This window comes from Dermacentor andersoni, chromosome 1 (genome assembly GCF_023375885.2).
Source record: "Dermacentor andersoni chromosome 1, qqDerAnde1_hic_scaffold, whole genome shotgun sequence".
Lineage (NCBI taxonomy): Eukaryota > Metazoa > Arthropoda > Arachnida > Ixodida > Ixodidae > Dermacentor > Dermacentor andersoni.
In genome coordinates, this window is record NC_092814.1 from 392488864 (window position 1) to 392507455 (window position 18592).

At 42.7% G+C, this 18592-nt stretch overlaps 1 protein-coding gene across 4 annotated transcripts in view; it reads left to right on the forward strand.

Moving 5' to 3' along the window:
• The window catches only part of Ctl2 (Choline transporter-like 2), a 448555-nt gene that overhangs the window by 292679 nt on the left and 137284 nt on the right, over positions 1–18592 (forward strand). For all 4 annotated transcript variants that reach the window (XM_050168532.3, XM_050168529.3, XM_050168530.3 and 1 more), the window contains one exon: positions 11106–11189. In XM_050168532.3, the coding sequence (XP_050024489.1) occupies positions 11106–11189 (84 nt within the window). The remainder of the gene's footprint in view (positions 1–11105; positions 11190–18592) is intronic.

Sequence of the window (18592 nt, forward strand, 5' to 3'; positions counted from 1 at the left end):
AGCAACAGAAAGGAGTCGTAATGAATCGTCTTTGACGCGCTGTCGTCGGCTGGAGGAGTTGCCAGTGTGCAGTCAACGACCGACTTTCCGGATTTCCGATAATTTGGACGGCTTCGCGCCACCGCCACGTAACCCATAGAGTCAACGTATCAGATCGTGTGAAATGTCGGATGCAAGAAGTCTTTGCCGTCCGATTTTCCGGACGTTTTGCCGTGACCGCAGGTCCGAAACGGCAATAATCAAAGGCACCACGGCTGCCGTTTTCATTACTTCGCCACCTCGAACCGGCACTCTCGCACGCAGATCCGCTGGCAGCAGTTGCCACCACTGCGGCAACGCTAGGCCTAGCTCTTTCGACGTTCGCTATGAAGCTTCTTGCCGTTGGGTGCCGAGTTTTTTATTGAAAGAATTAGCTGCTGTCAGCAATGGCACGGACTCCGCATTTGTGGCCCTCGCGATTGGCTTAGGAACTTAGAAAACACGGTGCATTGCATAATGCCAGTTCCTGAAAGTCAGCTTGGCCTTTGTACAGGAATGTTACATGGTGAAGCATATGCAAAAGTATTGTAGTGAAGCATAACAAGCGTGGGAAGGGACTATTGCCACGGAACACAGTATGCATTCCTTAATTATACACACGTGCACTCGGTATTTCCTGTCACAGTACGAGCGCCGATATGCCTAATGTGTGTACCGACAGGCCTTCACAGCGTTTTCGAACGTGCCTGTCGCAGTTTGAGCCCCTAAGGGCAGTAAATGACACGCATTTATTTTTTTTCCAACTGGCCTATTTTTCTAACGTTTTCCCGACCCCTACGGAGTTCTAAAAATCGGTCGTGGTCTCTGCAACTGACCAAGATGCTTCAAATGGTCCTTGGGGCGAACGAGTGGCAGAAGGAGGACAAGAACAGAAATGATGTACGCATTGAGGAATAAACGGGAAAGGAAGCTTTCTGCCGCCGTTTTGAAGAAGCTTGAGCTCAAAAAACAAAATTTTGGCTGATACCGAGATGCAGGTGTCCCTCATCCAAACCAGAATAAACTCTTTAAAGCAGTGAAACACAACACTCAGGCGTCGTGCGCGGGCTGAGAGTATGTCAGGACAGTTGAGGTTGACTTACGAGCGGTTGAGAGAGAATCTCAATGGTTACAGAGTTCGGGCCTCATACCACTGAGCTTGCTATCAGTTGATAGAAATAGCTCATATTCGAATATTTGCTTCTATGTGCATCTCCTTTTTATTCGTATTTGTGAATGTCTGACTTCACTTGCAATTTTTTTTCGAAGACACTTTATTTGCTGTGCATTTTACTAACCCCTGCCTTCTATTCTCTTTTTGAATAACATAAACACTACTCTTTAGTATTCAAATTGGATTAAGTCACTTTTTTTATTTTTTTCATGTGCTTAATAGAGAGTGACAGCATCAGGCGATATGGTTTCAGCCCGTCTTGACATAAAACATAGTTCTGCATCACTCAGGGAAATGGGCAAAGGCACTCAGGGAAAACCTGGAAAACTCAGGGAATTTGGAAATGTCAACTTGGTAGACACCCTGTTACATCTAATAGTACATCTAAAGCGGACAAAATTTATATTTTGCACATAAATCTAAAAAAGCTTAGTAATATGAAAATACAGATTTTGCAGAACCCTTGTACACAACGTAACAAAGTCGCATTAGATATTAATTGACATACTGAATTTGTTCCCTTTCAATGATCTGATGAGTGCTGTTTACAGAACCGCGATGTCTGTTCTTGATGCAGAGCTATTAATTTGTAAACTCTGTGCTGATATTTTTCTTTCAAACTTGCAAATTTTTGAAATTTTTTTTCACAAAATTCAGGCCCTAAATTAAAATTACACTTCTAACAGTCACTAGAATTTAACTTTCTCTCTCAAATGCAACACATTTCATTAAAATCGGTCTAGGGGTTATCTCGGAAAAACGTTTTTGCTTTTTACATGTACTTGAATGGACTGCATTGTAGTTGGGCCCGAGCTAAAGCGTCCTCTTAAGCTGCTACTTCTGTCCTCTTCACTCGCATCTGCCTATCAGGGACTTATCTTTCCACTCGTGGATGTCGTTCTGACGCAGCTGCTTAGTACTGTTGCTACAGCTGTGGCCAGCTCTGTCTACCTGCCCGTACTCAACTTTGGATTTTCAACATACATGCTTCTGCATGACATTGCAGTGGCCCTTGTTTCTCTTTTGAACGAGTGCCAAATGTCTTCGCTCACTGCTGATGCTTGTTCATCTACTAACAGTACCCTGGAGTGCTCCTGTCCATGTTCTTTGTCTTGCCACGATATTGACAACATGATCGCTGCCGACCTTACTCCCACCCAGGCTGAAGAGCTTTGTTACCTACTGATCACTTATTGCAATGTTTTCATCTTGACAACTGTCTCCTCGGCCAGACAACCATCATCACTCATTGTATGACACTGGCGATGCAAGTCCTATCCATCGAAGACCCTACCGTGTCTCTGCTGCTAAGTGAGACATTGTGCGGAACGAAGTTACAAAGTTACGAACCTTCGGCTAGCTCGTGGGCCCCGTCACTCATCCACATAAAGAAAAAGGACAACACCTCGTGGTTTTGCGTCAACTACCACCATTTAAACAAGATTACCGAAAAAGACGTCTGTCCTTGCCTCACATCGATGATGCACTTGATTGGCTGCACGGTGCAGATTATTTTAATGTGATAGCATTCAGGGCCTAATGTCGCAGAAAACCTGGTGTCAGCGTCAGCGGCGTTGTCTATCAGAAAAAATCATCACGAACCACAACCACGCAGTCCCTCCGCGTGGCGCTAATTGAATTTCTCAAAGTAAGATATATCAGAAAATTGGTAGTCCGACTTACACACAACCTACAGACATGATAGCGTCAGATTGTAATTTGAATACACGAGAAAACATAATTCTGTTACACAGAAACTCAAACACAAACCCCCTTTATCCTTGCTTACAGGGGTATGAGCCATTGATGAGTCGCTCCTTGTGGCCTCGGCCTTATGGGGGGATATGAGCCATTGCTCTGCCGTGCACTGCCGCTGGGATTGGCCCACCATTGTTTTCTGTCAGGCCCCGTGTCACAGAATATCCGGTGTTGGCGTCAACAGGGCTCGATAACGCTATAGCGTTCAACTCGTGAAGGCAAAGCGTAAGCGCCCTCCAAGTTTTTTTTTCATCGATTGACCTCTGTTCAGGATACTGGCAGATTGCTGTTGACGAGAAGGACTGCGAAAAGACTGCATTTATTATAACTGATGGTCTTTACCAATTCCGATTTATGCCCTTTGGCCTCTGCGAGGCTCCAGCAACATTAGAGGGAATGATGGACAATCTCCTGTGAGGTTTGAAGTGGTCAGTATGCCTCTGTTATCTCGACAATGTAATCCTTTTTGCCCTGACATTTGAAAGCCACCTTCAGTGCCACTCGACTGTGCTCACAATGTTTCGTGCTGTTTGACCTTCAACTCAACTTGTCGAAATGCTGCTTCGGTCATTCCAAAATTACTGTTCTTGGACACCTTGTTAATGCTTAGGAGATTCAACCTGACTCAAAGTTTATGCTGTGCAAAACTTCCAGGTACCATGGTCTATTAAGGAGGTGTGAAGGTTTATTGGCTTGTGTGCTCATACTTCTGATATTTTGTTAAAAATTTTGCTCACATTGCTCGACCTCTCATCGAGCTTTTGAAGAAGGATGTACCTTTCTCGTGGGGACAACAGCAAGCAGATGCCTTCACCACACTCATTGCAGTCCTTACAATTTCCCCGATTTCAGCCCACTTCTGCACCCACCGAGTCCGTATGGATACTAGTGGACACGGCATCGGCGCTGTCAGGTCCGTAGTGGACATGAGATTGTGTGCTTACTTACGCTAGCCACCTTCTCTCGACACCCAAATGCAATCACTGAACAAGAGTGCCTTGCACTAATTTGGGCGTTTGCGGAATTTCTCGTACCTGTTTGATTGCCCATTCCATGTAGTTACTGATCAACGCACACTATTTTGGCTGTTTGCACTGAAGTACCCTACCTAGACATGGCCATTGGGTGTTAAGATTGCAAGGGTATACACATAGTATACATAGGTTCACAGTCATTTACAAATCCGGGCGTCTACACCAGGATGCTGACTGCTTGTCTCGCCATCCAGGGAAGAGGCCACAGACACCGAATCTGACATGTGCATTAAGTCCATCTCTGACTTGTTCATATGGGAGATGAATGGTGCTGCAATCCTATTCTATGCTCTGACACCCCTGATCATTCACTTGACCTGTTCGCTCTTCTCGATGGAACCCTATGGGTCATTCCACACCAAATTTACCAGCGTTTTTTCGACCATCACAGGATATAGCTGAAAAAATTTCCGCATGTTTCTTTGGAGTTCAAAACGAAGTAAAACAAAAACACACAGACACTCAGTTAGTACATTTCATTATTTCTCTAAACTTTAATTCATATGCTTAAGCAACAGATTAACCAAATAACTGATGTTGCCTTGAATAATTCTCAGTCACGTGCCACTATGAGTGACATCACAGCACTGCCGTGTACGTAGGCGCACTTGTGCAGTTGACATGCTCTATGGCTAGGATTGCAGCGCCCGCGAGGAGAAGGGCAAGCGGCGTTTGGTTTGAAATTTAGGCTCTTTCCGCGACGCGTAGGGATGTAATACTTAGCGGACACTATGCAGACACTGCGCTTGACAGCTCATAATGGCCAGACCTGGTAAGAGGCCCTTTGAAGACATGAGATTGAACAGTGATGAAATCGGGAAGAGTGTTCCATAACTGAATGGCACGAGGAAGCGCCGACCAATTGAATGCATAAGTGTTTGTTACCGTAGACGCGCTTGAAGCTGAGGTGATTATATGTAATCTGCGTGATGCGCAAGGTGCTACTTCAAGCGTAAAAAATATTTTCTAGCGGCATAAACGTATTTGTGAAGTAATGATAAGAGTGTAAAATCAAATTGAGTACTTAAGGACGGAAGTAATTTATCAAGTTTTATTTGTGAGATGCTTGAATTTTACGTATAGTTACGCGAGATAAACCTAGCAGCCCTATTTTGAGCTGATTTTAATAAGCTGGTTAGGTTGTTATGATAGGGTGACCAGATTGGAGAAGCAAATTTGAGCTGGGGGGCAAGCAAATGTCTGATAAGCTAGCTTGCAGATGTTGGAGGGTGAATGACGTAGGTTTCGGCATAAGTACTCCAGTGATTTTGAAGCATTAGCACATGTAGTAGTAACGTGATGGCAGGTGTTACAACCTACCCCATCCTGCTGCTTGCTGCCAAGAACCCATCCTAATGAAACGTCTCTGCAGTCTTCAGAACAGCCGGGTATCAGTATACAATTGAGTGATGGGTGACTTGCAAAATAGTGTCCTCCCTCTTCCGTACGTAGCTGTGGCTGAACCACTCACTAGATCTGGCTGGAAAACAACGCTTATCATTGCTGTTACCTGGGCTGTAACAAGTTTGGGCTTCAAACAAGAAGACACACAATAGTGCGCCGTCTCATTTTTGCTTGGCCCCATTTTTAGTGCTGTTCATTTTTCCAAGTCCTGTAACAACTAGGTCACCAACATACATTTTATAAATGTGTCAATTCTTAAATAAAATTTGAGTTTCTTAATACTATTTTCAGAAATAGCATAAGGATGATGGTGTAATTTGATGCAAATAACCGCACGCCTTAGCAATGAAAAACTTTTGTCGGAAGTTAAGCAAAGTGTTCTTTGCTTAACTTCCGACAAAATGAATGACTAGCGAACTGAAATGAGGACGACGAAGTTCAATGGCATCAGCTGGCAGCTGCCAGTGCCATGTTTTAAGGAGTGAGTTCAGCCTTCTGTGTTGGTCGTGTTACTTTGGCCAATGTAAAATACTAGCGCCTGCTTCTGCCTCGTAACAATATCAAATGAGCAACTGTGGTAGATGAGAACAAACGTGTATACTAGTACTAAGTGCAACGGTGTAACATATATGAAGGAATGAAAATGTCCCAAAATATGTACCATGGCACATTTTCACCTCAGTCTAGGAACATCTAATGCACGCTTTTTGACTTTGGGCAGTGTGGCAATGTCACAGGGGTACTTCTACCACCACTCTTGCATTATCTGTGAAAAATGCGAAACAGCTGTGCCATGCTGATAAAAGATTAAAAAAAAGGCATTATTTCACTTAACTGCAACAAAATTAATACCTGAGAACTCGATGGTGTCTTGCTATGCCAGCAGGAATCATTGGAGATCTCCAGTCCATGCTGGGCAAGTGCTGTTTGTCACGCTCTTGAGGGGACATTTGAGACAGTGTGGCTCAAATAGGTGTGACTGCATGAGTGGACAGCAGAGGCTGAATTTGCAGTGTTTTATTGACATTTTTGGATAATGAATGGCCATCACAGTCAGCATGTTAATTGAGATGTTTGTCGCGTTTCTGCATGCAAGTTGCACATGCCAGCACGTCTTTGCACCTTAGTCTGTTTCTTCCTTACCAAAAAATGAGTGAAAAGTGCTTGAGATTGACCAATTCGTCACTGTCTTGAGAGAAGTGCGAGGTGCATCATAGCCAGGCTACAATGCCTATACTGGCTTTGAGGCTCAGCACTATGACGAGTGATTATAGATTGCGTTTGACTGCAACAATGTGGTGGACTTTGTTTTTGTATAGCTGCTTTGTGAGGCTAGCGGTGTAGCCAAGAGTGCATGAGGGTTGTACTCATTGGAGTGCATTGCGGCATGCTTCCTTCAAGGTGTGTTCCTTGAATGTCCTTTCCTTGAGTGGCTCCTTAATCATTAATTTTAGAAGCTTACCTTAAAAAAACCCTCGGTGGATAAGTTTGTGAATAAATTAAACCCCATTTACCACCCTCCACAACAAGTATTTAAAATACCAGAGTGGGTTTAAGGATTAGTGGTGAATATCTTGGCATTCATAGTAAGGTTCGTTACAGTGCACTACAAGACAAGGACACAAGAAGGTATAAAACGACGACATGGCGCTGACTCTCAACTGATATTTTATTGAAGATATGTATAACATATATATAGGTGCCAGTTTATAATCCATGACATGCATGAGACACAGAGATGCATCGAGGCAACTGTGACAACCTGACCCATAATCAAAATTGACATGGGTAACGCAGTTCCTTGTCATGAAGAGTGATAGACGGTTCGCTGATACACGCTTTGTCCCTAACCTCTATATTGTGAGCCTCGGCCTTGTCATTTCCCTTGGCTTGCATGTCTAAGTCAGCACCACGTCGTCGTTTTATACCTTCTTGTATCTTTGTCTTGTAGTGCGGTGTAACAAACCTTACAATGAATCCCAACCAACTGGCTAAACTTGCCGTTTTAATACAATATCTTAGCAACCTGACATTAATCTTTTGCGATCATCTGTCAGGCCCCATCCGATATGCGAAAATGCTCATTCCATTTAAATGTCTGGTAGAGCTCAACATGTGTGCTTGCTCGCGTTCGCTGGCTATTTGGATTGGTAGCGCCAGCTTCTGAGATTTTTTTTTATTTCATTAATATGTGCACTTTGCAATGTCTTGAGATGAAGGCAGTACATTTTTTTTTTTGCATCCTTTATGGTTAATTCTTTCACTACCATTTGGAAAATAGGTGTTTCTTGTATGTTATGCCAGATTTTTTTTCTGAACGAACTACTGTACTCAGTATTTCATGTAATGCATAAACAAAAAGCAGAATGAATGCACTTTCACACATAAAAGGTTTATTAACGAAATGTATGACATAAAAAAAGATATAAATTGCCAGAATCATGATTGTGGGATAAAATTGAGCAAAGCTTGTTAAGACATGCTTGTATCTACTAAGAAAAATTGTTTAAAAAATGAGATATACAAAATGTATTGCCGTCTAATAGGCAATATCTCCAACAAAATCAAAAATTTTAATTGAACAGGTATTCCACTACAAAAATTTAAGTGCAAGCACTACAGTTAGGCGTGCCGGGCTCTGACTGCTGATGTTCCAGGCTGGTTTATGCCGTCGTCACTTTCAAAGTCGAAGTCCGACGAAAAGGCAGCATCCTCATATTCGCTGCTGCTCGATCCATCAATAAAATCAGCTGCAGATGCAGCGGAATCACAATATCTGCGATTTTTCAAAGCGTGCGCGCTGCTCTCGGAGGCGGCCATTTTTGCTGCCTACTTTGATTTTGATGATCGTGAAATTTTGGAGTGCGTTCAAAAATTAATGCCTGGTGAGGAAAAAGCAAACTGCTTCGAAAACAAAAATGTAGTTCTCCTTCACGTCCGATAGCACGGAACCTCCGTGAGCAGTGTGGAAGGTCTCGAAAGCAGCCTTTCAAACCATCAACAGCGGGCGGCCATTTTTGTTTTCTACTTTGAAAATTTAGAGGATTCAGAGCGTGTTCACCGCCTGGGGGGGGGGGGGGGGGGGGGGGGGAGGAAGCGAACTGCTTGGACAAGCAAAATAAGTTCTCCTCTTTCATGGTGCAGTGTGTGTGTGAGCAACGCAGAAGGTCTTGAAAGTGGCAATTCAAACCAACATTAGCCGGCCAACGATGTCCAATGGGCACGGTGTGGCAGTAGTTAAAGGGATTTTCACGTGATTTGTGGCATGAAGCGCTGACAGGATGTTAGAGTTTTCTGTGCATGTGCTCTTTGAGGGAAATTCACATAAGTTCAGTGAACGCGAAGCTGATTTTAGTGTTGTGGATAAATATACTTCGCCTGCAGAAGGTAAGCGAACGTGCTAGAATGAAAGCACTTTAGAATACCGAGACTATGGGGACTGTACAGATATGTAGTGCAAATCCTGCCCTCTACTCAGGAGAGTGATTCGAGTGCTACGACACAGTGTTCGACTACTGTCGAGAGCCTTAGTAATAAGTAAATTTCCTTAAGTAAATTGCTTAACATGCATTCATTCACTTAAACACATTTTCTGTGGAGTGTCTATTGCACGAGATGGCTCCTAATTGGAATGACCACAAATTTGGTAATTCTACTTGACCGCAGAAGATTAATAGACAACATATCACTATTAAGCAAGATTGGAGCACTTTATTGCAGACCTGAACTGTCAGGGTAGGCTTGAAGACTAATATGCAGAAGACCTGCCAAGGGACCAAGCATTCATGACGGGTAGTCAGCACTTTGTTAGGGCTCATCTAGGCCAAAGGATTTGGATCTTGGAAAGAAATTTCTAGGTGAATAATGCAGTTCAATAAGAAGTTTGTAAAGGCAGGCACTCTGAAGCTGTGAATGGAAGCCTACAAATATTCTCAAAATACACACTCTGTGCATTCTACCAGCACTTAGCTATGGGGCAGGGAAGCAACAGAAGATGATACATGTAATATAGTGAGGCAGCAGCATTGATTGAAAAGTGATGTGGGTAGCTGATATTGTATTAGCTAGTTGAAGCTGTAGTGATAGGCAATCCTGCATGTATCACACCATCTGCTCACTTCCAAAGTGAAGTTGACATTGGTGGGCATCTGAAGTTGAAGCAGCATCTTGAAAAACTGGTGTTTTGACATCTTCCGCCTTTTAAGAGTCTTATGCAAAGTTTTCATGCTGTTCCTGCTTTCAGGAAGTATGTAACTCAACACGCAAGTATGAAACCTGAAAAAGTGGGAGTTGCTGGCATGCAAAAAAAAAGAAAAGCTTCTGGGTTGCTTGTTATGCTGCTTTGTTTCTGCTTCTTCTGCTGTGTTGAGAGTAAAGTGCCAGTTCTATTACACCCTTCACCCTGTCGCAAAGCTTATTTTTATTCGTTGTGTGTGTTGTGTTTTCTTTCACTCGTAATTGGCAGTGACAGGGGGATATTCTTGGTGTAGCATTGCTTGGTGCCGACAAAACCATATTACTCTGAGTGATGGCCGTATTCAGATTCGAATAAAAATGTTTTCTGTAAGTTAGACTAAAATATAAGTACTCTGTTGTACTAAGAACAAGCACCACAACCAATAGCTGTCACACAATATGGAAAGCTGGTCTAGTTGGTGATTTATCATTAAGAAAAAAAAAATGGAAGGGGAGACATACTAAAAAAAAAAGGGGAGATTGAAAACATGTCGCAACCCCTACACTCGAAAAAAAAAAAAAAAGCTGCCAAATAAATACAGCCGCATGGTGAAACATTATCTTTCTTTTGTGTACCTGTGTTTATGCTGCCAAAAAAAAAAAAAAAATAGCTATCGTACAGCATAAACCTGGTGCACTCATGTTGGCCCATGCTTATGCAAAAATGTGGCTGAAAGGCTTTCTATGTGGTGGATGTGTAAGGACTTAAACAAAAAGCATACTCAAATAATGTCATGAAGGGCACGTCCTTTTGTGCAGGCCATCACTTATCTGACATGATTGGATAAGTTTTCCAGCACTTTAAAGAAAGCAGGGATCTGTACAGGAGGAAGGCTGGTTTTCAAGTAATCTTTCAAAAATTAGATTCTGTGGTGACAGATCGTTACTCTGGTGAGGCTGGAAAGCATGTTAATGATGGGCACAGGAGCAAGTATTGATGGAGTACAGACATCTTGCAGATCAGCGTAAAAGGTGCCAGTAGGCACCTCTGCTTGGAGGCACGCCTGTTCTTAAGGAGTGGAAAAAGTAATGTTATATGCAAAGTGCATGCAATTAAAAGAGAAGCTACAAGCACTGCATGTGTCACACTGTTAAAGAATTTGCCATCTCTGCCTGTGGCTATGGGCTACACATCCAGGTTGAGTGCACTCTGACTGTTAATTTGTGTCGCCATGCAGTTTTCAAAGTAAAATAAGTTGAAGCCCAGTGTTCCTTTTTCTTCTTTTTACTTAAAAGCATCCAATAATGCCATCTGCACAATCCTTCAGCGCCCATGCACCAAACTGTGCCGCTTGTCGCCAGCTGTGCAGCAAGGCTCAGCCACTGCCATCCTTATGTTTTGGGGTTCTTACTCTGTGGGACACATTGCTGCCAGAGAACTCTTGCTTGGGCTTACTGCCTGCCTTTGCTGTGCCAGATGTTCTCTCTTTTGTGCACTAATGAGGAAGACAAATTGAATGGGGGGGGGGGGTGGGGTTCAGGATCCTTGCAGGCTTGTCAAGTGCAAAGGATGTTGGCGAACTTGCATTCCAAGACTTCAAGACTGCATGGCCTCACATGCTCATGTGAGTACAGCAAAGTTGGCCAGCTTGGCCCATCTGATAGGCATATACATTAGTATGAACGCTTCAATCACTCTTTAGCATGAACAAGGAGTGAACAAAAGAGTGTGTTACTACTTTCTCTTTGTTTTTCTAAATATACCTGTGGATTTGTACTGACATCCCATGTGCACAGTGCCTTGAGCATTTCAGGTCCATTTCATGAAGCAGCAGGCACCTGCATCTAGTAATGACTTGGGCAGTGGTAGAATTCTGCTACCAGTAAGTGTTTTAGCAGAAACTGTGTTAATACTATGCAAAAATTTTTGTTTTAAAGAAACCACAGAGAGCTGCAGCCAGCACTCGCAGATGCATGTTAATACCAAAAGCTTAGAGCTTTGTGCAGTGTACATTTCTGCATGTGAAAACATCTAGGGCATTTCAAGAAGCCCTCAACTTAAAGGACTGACAACCACTCTTTATGGTACCCCTTTTTTTTTTTTTTTAGTGCGGTAGAAAGTTTACCAGTCAAGTATCCAATCATATAGTGGTAACGCAGAAAACGCTGTGTAAAATTTTTATAACAATTTTTCAATCTGCAATAAGGATGTAGTCATTCACTTAAAGCATGCTGAAAATAGTGACAGGTGAGCGCGATAGCGATTATATGCAGGCATTGCTGGGAGACAGGCAACAAGAGTGCAGCCATAGCTGTGAGAAAGCATTATTTTGTTCACGAAACCAATGTTCCTGCAATGAGTTTTCTGAAGTGTTGAATTGTTTCTACATTAATAGCCATGTGCTTTCACAGTTTCCTGTCTAACAGCTTTGGAAATTAACAAGTAAAAGGTGCTTTTTACCCAAGCCAAGTTCTTGAAAGTGAAACAATGCTATGTAACAATGCTTTTATGAAGGGTAGACTTGGGCATGTTGATAGTTAGGTTTAAAATAAGAACAGTGTGTCAAACAAGGACAAATGAAGAAAGACGCACATAGCGCCGTGTGTGTCTTTTTCCGTTAGTTCCTGTTTCTCTCACTGTTTTTATTTTACAAATGCTTTTACACATGGTATGCAGTTCAGCGTGCTGCTGTAGCCACACGTGCGCTTTTTGATTTCCCAAGCATGTTGTCTCCAGAGGACCTGAGCGAGTTGGAACAAAGGATTTTAGCTCAATTGCGTGCTCAGAATTTCGCGCACATACAACAGCACTCGTGTGCAGCCGTGCATTGAGGGATGCAAGTACCACTGTTTAGTGTGGACGTTATTACAGCAGAGCTGTATATGTCTGCCCTTCTATACATTATTCAATGTGCGTGCCTCAAAACTCCCATGCCCTCTATGAGGAGGCAAAGCAAACCAGTAAGGCATGTGCTGACATCTGGCATTGTGAGAGGAAATCTAAGAAACCACCCAATACATAGTTTCGTACAATTACCTGAGGGCGCTAGTGTTACGGGAGCTGCCATCCGGGTGGTTCAGCCAGCATGGGAACGATGGGTCGTGCATGGATTTGCCTGAACTTTGTCCTTTTGGCTTAAAACAACTTTGCGACTTTGTAAACTCGTCATTTTCAACAAAGTACTGTGTAATAAATAATGAAATAAACATTATTGAAATCATCCGCCGGCAGGATTCGAACGCGGGACCAAGGTCAATTCACATGGTCATGAAGGCGAGGCTGAAATGCGGCTCCGTGTGATTGAAGCAAGACTGCATCTCGCGGGGCAACACAGTAGTTGATGAAAATTATGCATTGAATAGACCACCAATGGAAGCATTTGAAAAAATACAGACACTGTCATTAAATTAATATAGGAAAATGTGAAGTCACAAACTGTTTGCTTTGATCCACGAATAATTATGAGTACAAAACTGTGCAGGCTTCTGAAGTTTGCTTGCAGTGATGCATGCTGAGGTATGTTGAGATTGTGTTGCCATATCTAACACTGTAGTGTCATTAAAACTCTCTTGTGCGCAGCCATAATGAGTAATGGCAATATATATAGTACTAACCTTATAATATTTGATGAGTAATTTTCTTTTTAAGTGCCTTTTCACTAAAGAATATGTTTTAGCTATGTCTTTAGTACCAGAGAAATTCTACAGATGCCATGTGTACTGTGTTAGTGAAGCTTAAAGGGTGGTTTTTGTGAATTATTTAAGTGTAATGTTAATTTTATCGTAACATTGAAATAACACGTGTGTTGGGACTAAGAACACATGCATGTGGTACTTAGTTCAACATCTGTGTGAACCTATTGCTCTGAATTCATGCAAAATTTTCAAGACTCGCCAGTTATAGAATGCCGTTCTAGCATGAGGGCTATAAATGCAGATGGTTGTACTCGTAATCGATTGTGACGCGATGTTGTGGCAAACATTCTCGCTTACGCTTCATTTGTACAGTTGTTTGCTCTTTGTGTGTTGTGTGAGGTGACGCAGTAGACGACTTGGCACAACAAGCCTCGAAAGGCAAATGTTGGTTTTTTTCCACCGAGAAGTTGGCCCTGCAAATGTAAATGGCATTGACAGGCCTCCACAAGTTGCCATTGCAGGATGTATGGGCTTCTGTGGGAGCTCCGCTACCATGTGTGCATATACCTTGCACAGGACCTCTAGCACAGAAGCCCGACATGGAAACCATTACGCCACGGATGCATGCATTGACAAGTGGCATAGAACGCTCTTATGAATTTGTTGTGGGCAAGCAAGCTTCTTGAGATGCTTGGTGAGTTTCAAATTGGGCACCTCGACAGGTTGAGCCGCTATTAGTAGTAATTGTGCGTATACGCCGAGTATTCTACAGATGCGGAAGGGAAAAGCTTCAAAATAAGTAAACTTTTGCACTCATAGGTGTGCTTTGTCTTTTTTTACAGCTCTGCTGAAGAGTGAAAGAGTAAAATTTGTCAAGAAGAAACAGGCCAACCTAGATGCAGTAAGGGTAAAAGCAGAAAAATTCAGGCTGGCACTCGCAAACAAATATGCAGCCTTAGAACAGAGAGATGAAGATGACATAGAGGTAATGAATAAAACCGTAACTAGGCTGGCTTCAGAAGCAGCAATTGAAGAGGGAAGTAAAGCACTAAGGCAGCCAGTAGGTAAGCTCTCCCAAGTAATGGAGGATAGAATAAAGGCAACATTGGATTTTAGTCAACCAAGGGAACAGGCTGGCTTTAGGAAAGGACACTCTACAATGGATCTCATCCATGTCATTAATCAGGTTATCGAGAAATCCGCAGAGTACAATGAGCCTCTCTATATGGCTTTCATAGATTACAAAAAAGCATTTGGTTCAGTAGAGATACCAGCAGTCATAGAGGCATTGCGTAATCAAGGAGTACAGACTGCTTACGTAAATACCCTGGAAAATATCTACAGAGATTCCAGAGCCACCTTAATTCTACACAAGAAAAGTAGGGAGATACCTATAAAGAAAGGGGTCAAACAAGGAGACACAATCTCTCCAATGCTATTCACTGCGTGCTTGGAAGAAGTATTCAAGCTATTAAACTGGGAAGGTCTAGGAGTAAGGATCGATGGCGAATACCTCGGGCAACCTTCGGTTTGCCGATTACATTGTTCTGTTCAGCAACACTGTGGACGAGTTACAACAAATGATCGAGGACCTTAACAGGGAGAGTGTAAGAGTGGGGCTGCAGATCAATATGCAGAAGACAAAGATAATGATCAATAGTCGGGCAAGGGAACAGGAGTTCAGGATCGCCAGTCAGCCTCTAGAGTCTGTGAAGGAGTACGTTTACCTAGGTCAATTAATCACTGGGAACCCCAACCATGAGAAGGAAATTCACTGAAGTATAAAAATTGGTTGTAGCGCATACGGCAGACATTGTCAGCTCCTGACTGGAAGCTTCCCATTATCATTGAGAAGGAAGGCGTACGATCAGTGCATTGTACCAGCGCTGACATATGGGGTAGAGACTTGGAGACTGACAAAGAACCTTGAGAACAAGTAAGGACCGTGCAAAGATAAATGGAACGAAGAATGCTAGGCATAATGTTAAGAGACAGAAAGAGAGCGGTTTGGATCAGAGAGCAAACGGGTATAGCCGATATTTTAATTGACATTAAGAGAAAAATATAGGAGCTGGGCAGGTCATGTAATGCGCAGGTTAACCATTGGACCATTAGGGTTACAGAATGGGTGCCAAGAGATGGGAAGCGCAGTTGAGGACGACAGAAGACTAGGTGGGGCGATGAAATTAGGAAATTCGCCGGAGCTAGTTGGAATCGGTTGGCGCAGGATAGGGGTAATTGAAGATCACAGGGAGAGGTCTTCGTCCTGCAGTGGACATGAAATGGGATGATGATGGTGGTGGTGGTGGTGGTAGTGGTAGCCCAAGTTCACTCAGTGGAATGGCTGTGATTTTTGTTTTAATACGCATAGACTAAAGCTCAAATGCCCTATAATATACAAACTGTAACTTCAAGCAATAAGCATCTGCCGCATATATAATAACAGCTGACTTACGACCAGTAATTTTGTATACATCTGAAATACCAGGCTTCACCGCCAATTTGCTCCACTTCCTGGTTTTTGAGACTTTATTAGCCAATTTAAAGTTAATTCCTACTTAAATCAAAAACAGGGTGCTCGATTCTGTCACTATGAATTGTGGTCTTTTCGTTTCCATCAGTGTTTCACAAGACATTCTGGCCAGTTGTCAGTCCCTTTAAGGTCGCAAAAGTGTGCGAATAGCATTGCATAAGAAAAGAATATTGATCATTTTGTGTTCAAGTGAGTACAGTGTGCTTAGATTGACCAGCAAGCATGATCTGTCAAAATGTATTTGAAATAAACTCTCATTTGATTTGATTTGAGCACTAGTATGTCTACTAAAGAAATGGGTGAAAATTGAATCTTTTGATTGTTTTTAACCGCTTATATTAAAGGCAAGTCGCAACAATATTTTGTAGCAGATAAAAGCATAGTTTCGGATATGGAGCAGCCTCTGTGAAAAGTTTTGTGCTTGAAATATAAGTGAGTGTGCTGCAAACAGTTTGCAAAAATGGATGTTTTCGATACGAAAACTGAAGTGAATGCCCCCATACCAACCACTTGCTGGGAATGACAGCGAACCCAGAATGTTGAGAAGCAGTGTTGAGAACTGTGGCACGATCTTGACATTCAGCAGTACCCGTGACGTGCTGAAAATCTCTGTAGACGAAGCGCTGCGCATCACATCCGCTTACCCTGAGGTGCATGTGGCGTCTGCTCGGGTGCTGCTTGCGAACAATGAAATAGGCAGTCCTGTGCCATGATAGCATAACTGCTATGTGCTACTTTTTTATTGTAGGGGTGTGTGAATACCGAATAGTAGATTTCAAATCCAATATTGGATCAAGAAAATAAAGCCGAATATCAATTCGAATGGGAAAGTATTTCACAAAATTTAATGCTTATAAATTTTGGGCAAGAAATCGCGCTGCTTCACATGCTCGGCAGTCTCTTAGCATTGCATAACAAGAATGTAGCCAGCTATTTACAACTTTGGTACGTAGAAATCAAGATATATACAGTAAGACACCAAATTAGTATGCCAGCACTGATTAGAATTGAATGCTAAAATATGACTGTCTGGAATGTCGGTTTATATTTATCAATAAAATTTTTGTTGAACTGAATCAAGTGCTTTTTTTTTTTTTTTCTGTGAAGGTAATGAATTAGTGACGTTCATTTGTACTGAATACTGATGAGCTTCTCAGTTGAAAGGGACACTAAAGGCAAATGTTAAGCCAATGTGTAGTGTTAAAATACCATTGCATAAACCTCGCAGCGCTTGTCTTGTGCCCAGAAAAGACTTTGTTTAAAGGGACACTAAAGGCAAATACCAAGTCAACGTGGCCTGTTCAAATACGGACAGTTGGGCAAGTTGGTGAGCCTTATTTGAAACAGAACAGCGCGGTTTTGACGGCGACAACGAGGGAGACATGACACGGACGAGCGCCGCCTTGCAACTGAAGTTTATTGCTTGGAACGAAGAATATATAACAGCTCCAACCAACAGGAGAAACCAAAAAACATACATATATTCACAGTCGATCATATTTGCCGCACTGAACAAGGGTGATAACTGTAATCATCATATCCCCACCCCCCACCCCACTAAAAATGCCAGTTCTTTGGACGTAATCGATAAGGAGGGGCTACTGACGCATGCGTCTTTTGACCAGGCGATGCGCGCTGCTTCGAGGATTTCACACGTGAGTTGATTACTATGTTTACTGAAAACTTGTATTCGAGCGAAATGGGGGTGGCAAGCCTTGCTGTCGCAGTCTCTACAGTAGATGCCAAGATGCCCTTTTACAGTATTATGCACATTGTTGTGCTCCTTCAGGCGTTCATTAAGGCATCTCCCCATTTGACCGACATAAAGCCTGCCACATGACAACGGAATGGCGTAGACGACTCCCTCTTTACAAGAGACGAATTGATTTTCATGTTTGATGTTGCACTCCCTTGGAACGAAATCAGTATTAAGCATATTGCACATCTTCCCAAGCTTATCCGGAGCTGAGAAAACTACTTTGACACATGCTCTGTTAGCTATCTTTTTTATTCTATGGGAGACATGATGAATATAAGGCGCTACAGTGGTTTTTTTCTTTTTCCTTTTCTGTCATCGAATCTACCCGTTGTTCTTTTCTGTTTTTGCTCAAACTACTGAGGATAGTTTCTGAAACTGACACTAGCAGCTGCTTGGGATAACCAGCCTTTACCAGGCGATCTGTTTGATGATTGAAGCTTTCTTGCATGGAGTGCATGCATGATTTGTTGAGCGCGTTGTGATAGCATGATCCCATTGCCATTGCCAATTCGCCATTGTGCGAATTGCTGTGTTTGGATGCTGTGCAAGGTAAAAGTACCTGGTAGCGAAGCTTCCATAGAAGCCCAAAGTTCAGAACATGGTGGTTTATCGGGGATTTATGGGGATTAGCGTCATCTTCGTGACAAGGGAACACTTCTGGCGGAAGAAAAATTGATGTGACGCCATACCAATTTAAAACAAAAGTGACATCATGTTTGTATTGGCGCGAAATTTGTTTTGGTGGCGGGTCATTGGAGCTGTATATTCAAATGCCCCACAATTAGACTCTATGGGCGTTTCGAGCTTTCAGCGCGGAAAGCAATGCAGTTAAAAGTCAGCCGTATGGATGTCGAAATTGCGCGACTGCACGAACATCGTTTGTTTGCAGGCGGACGAATGCTTTGGGTGTACAGTGCTGGTCACATCGTCACGCACCAAGCCCATCAACCAGTGCAGCCGCACGAAAATAGCCAAAGTTAACAATTATCTAGCTGTTGCAATTGACTGCTTTTTACTGAAGAGGTTAAGAAACAATGAAAGCACTCTGCCACCAGAATTCAGACAATCGTTGACAAGCAAAACAATGCAACGTGTGAGGG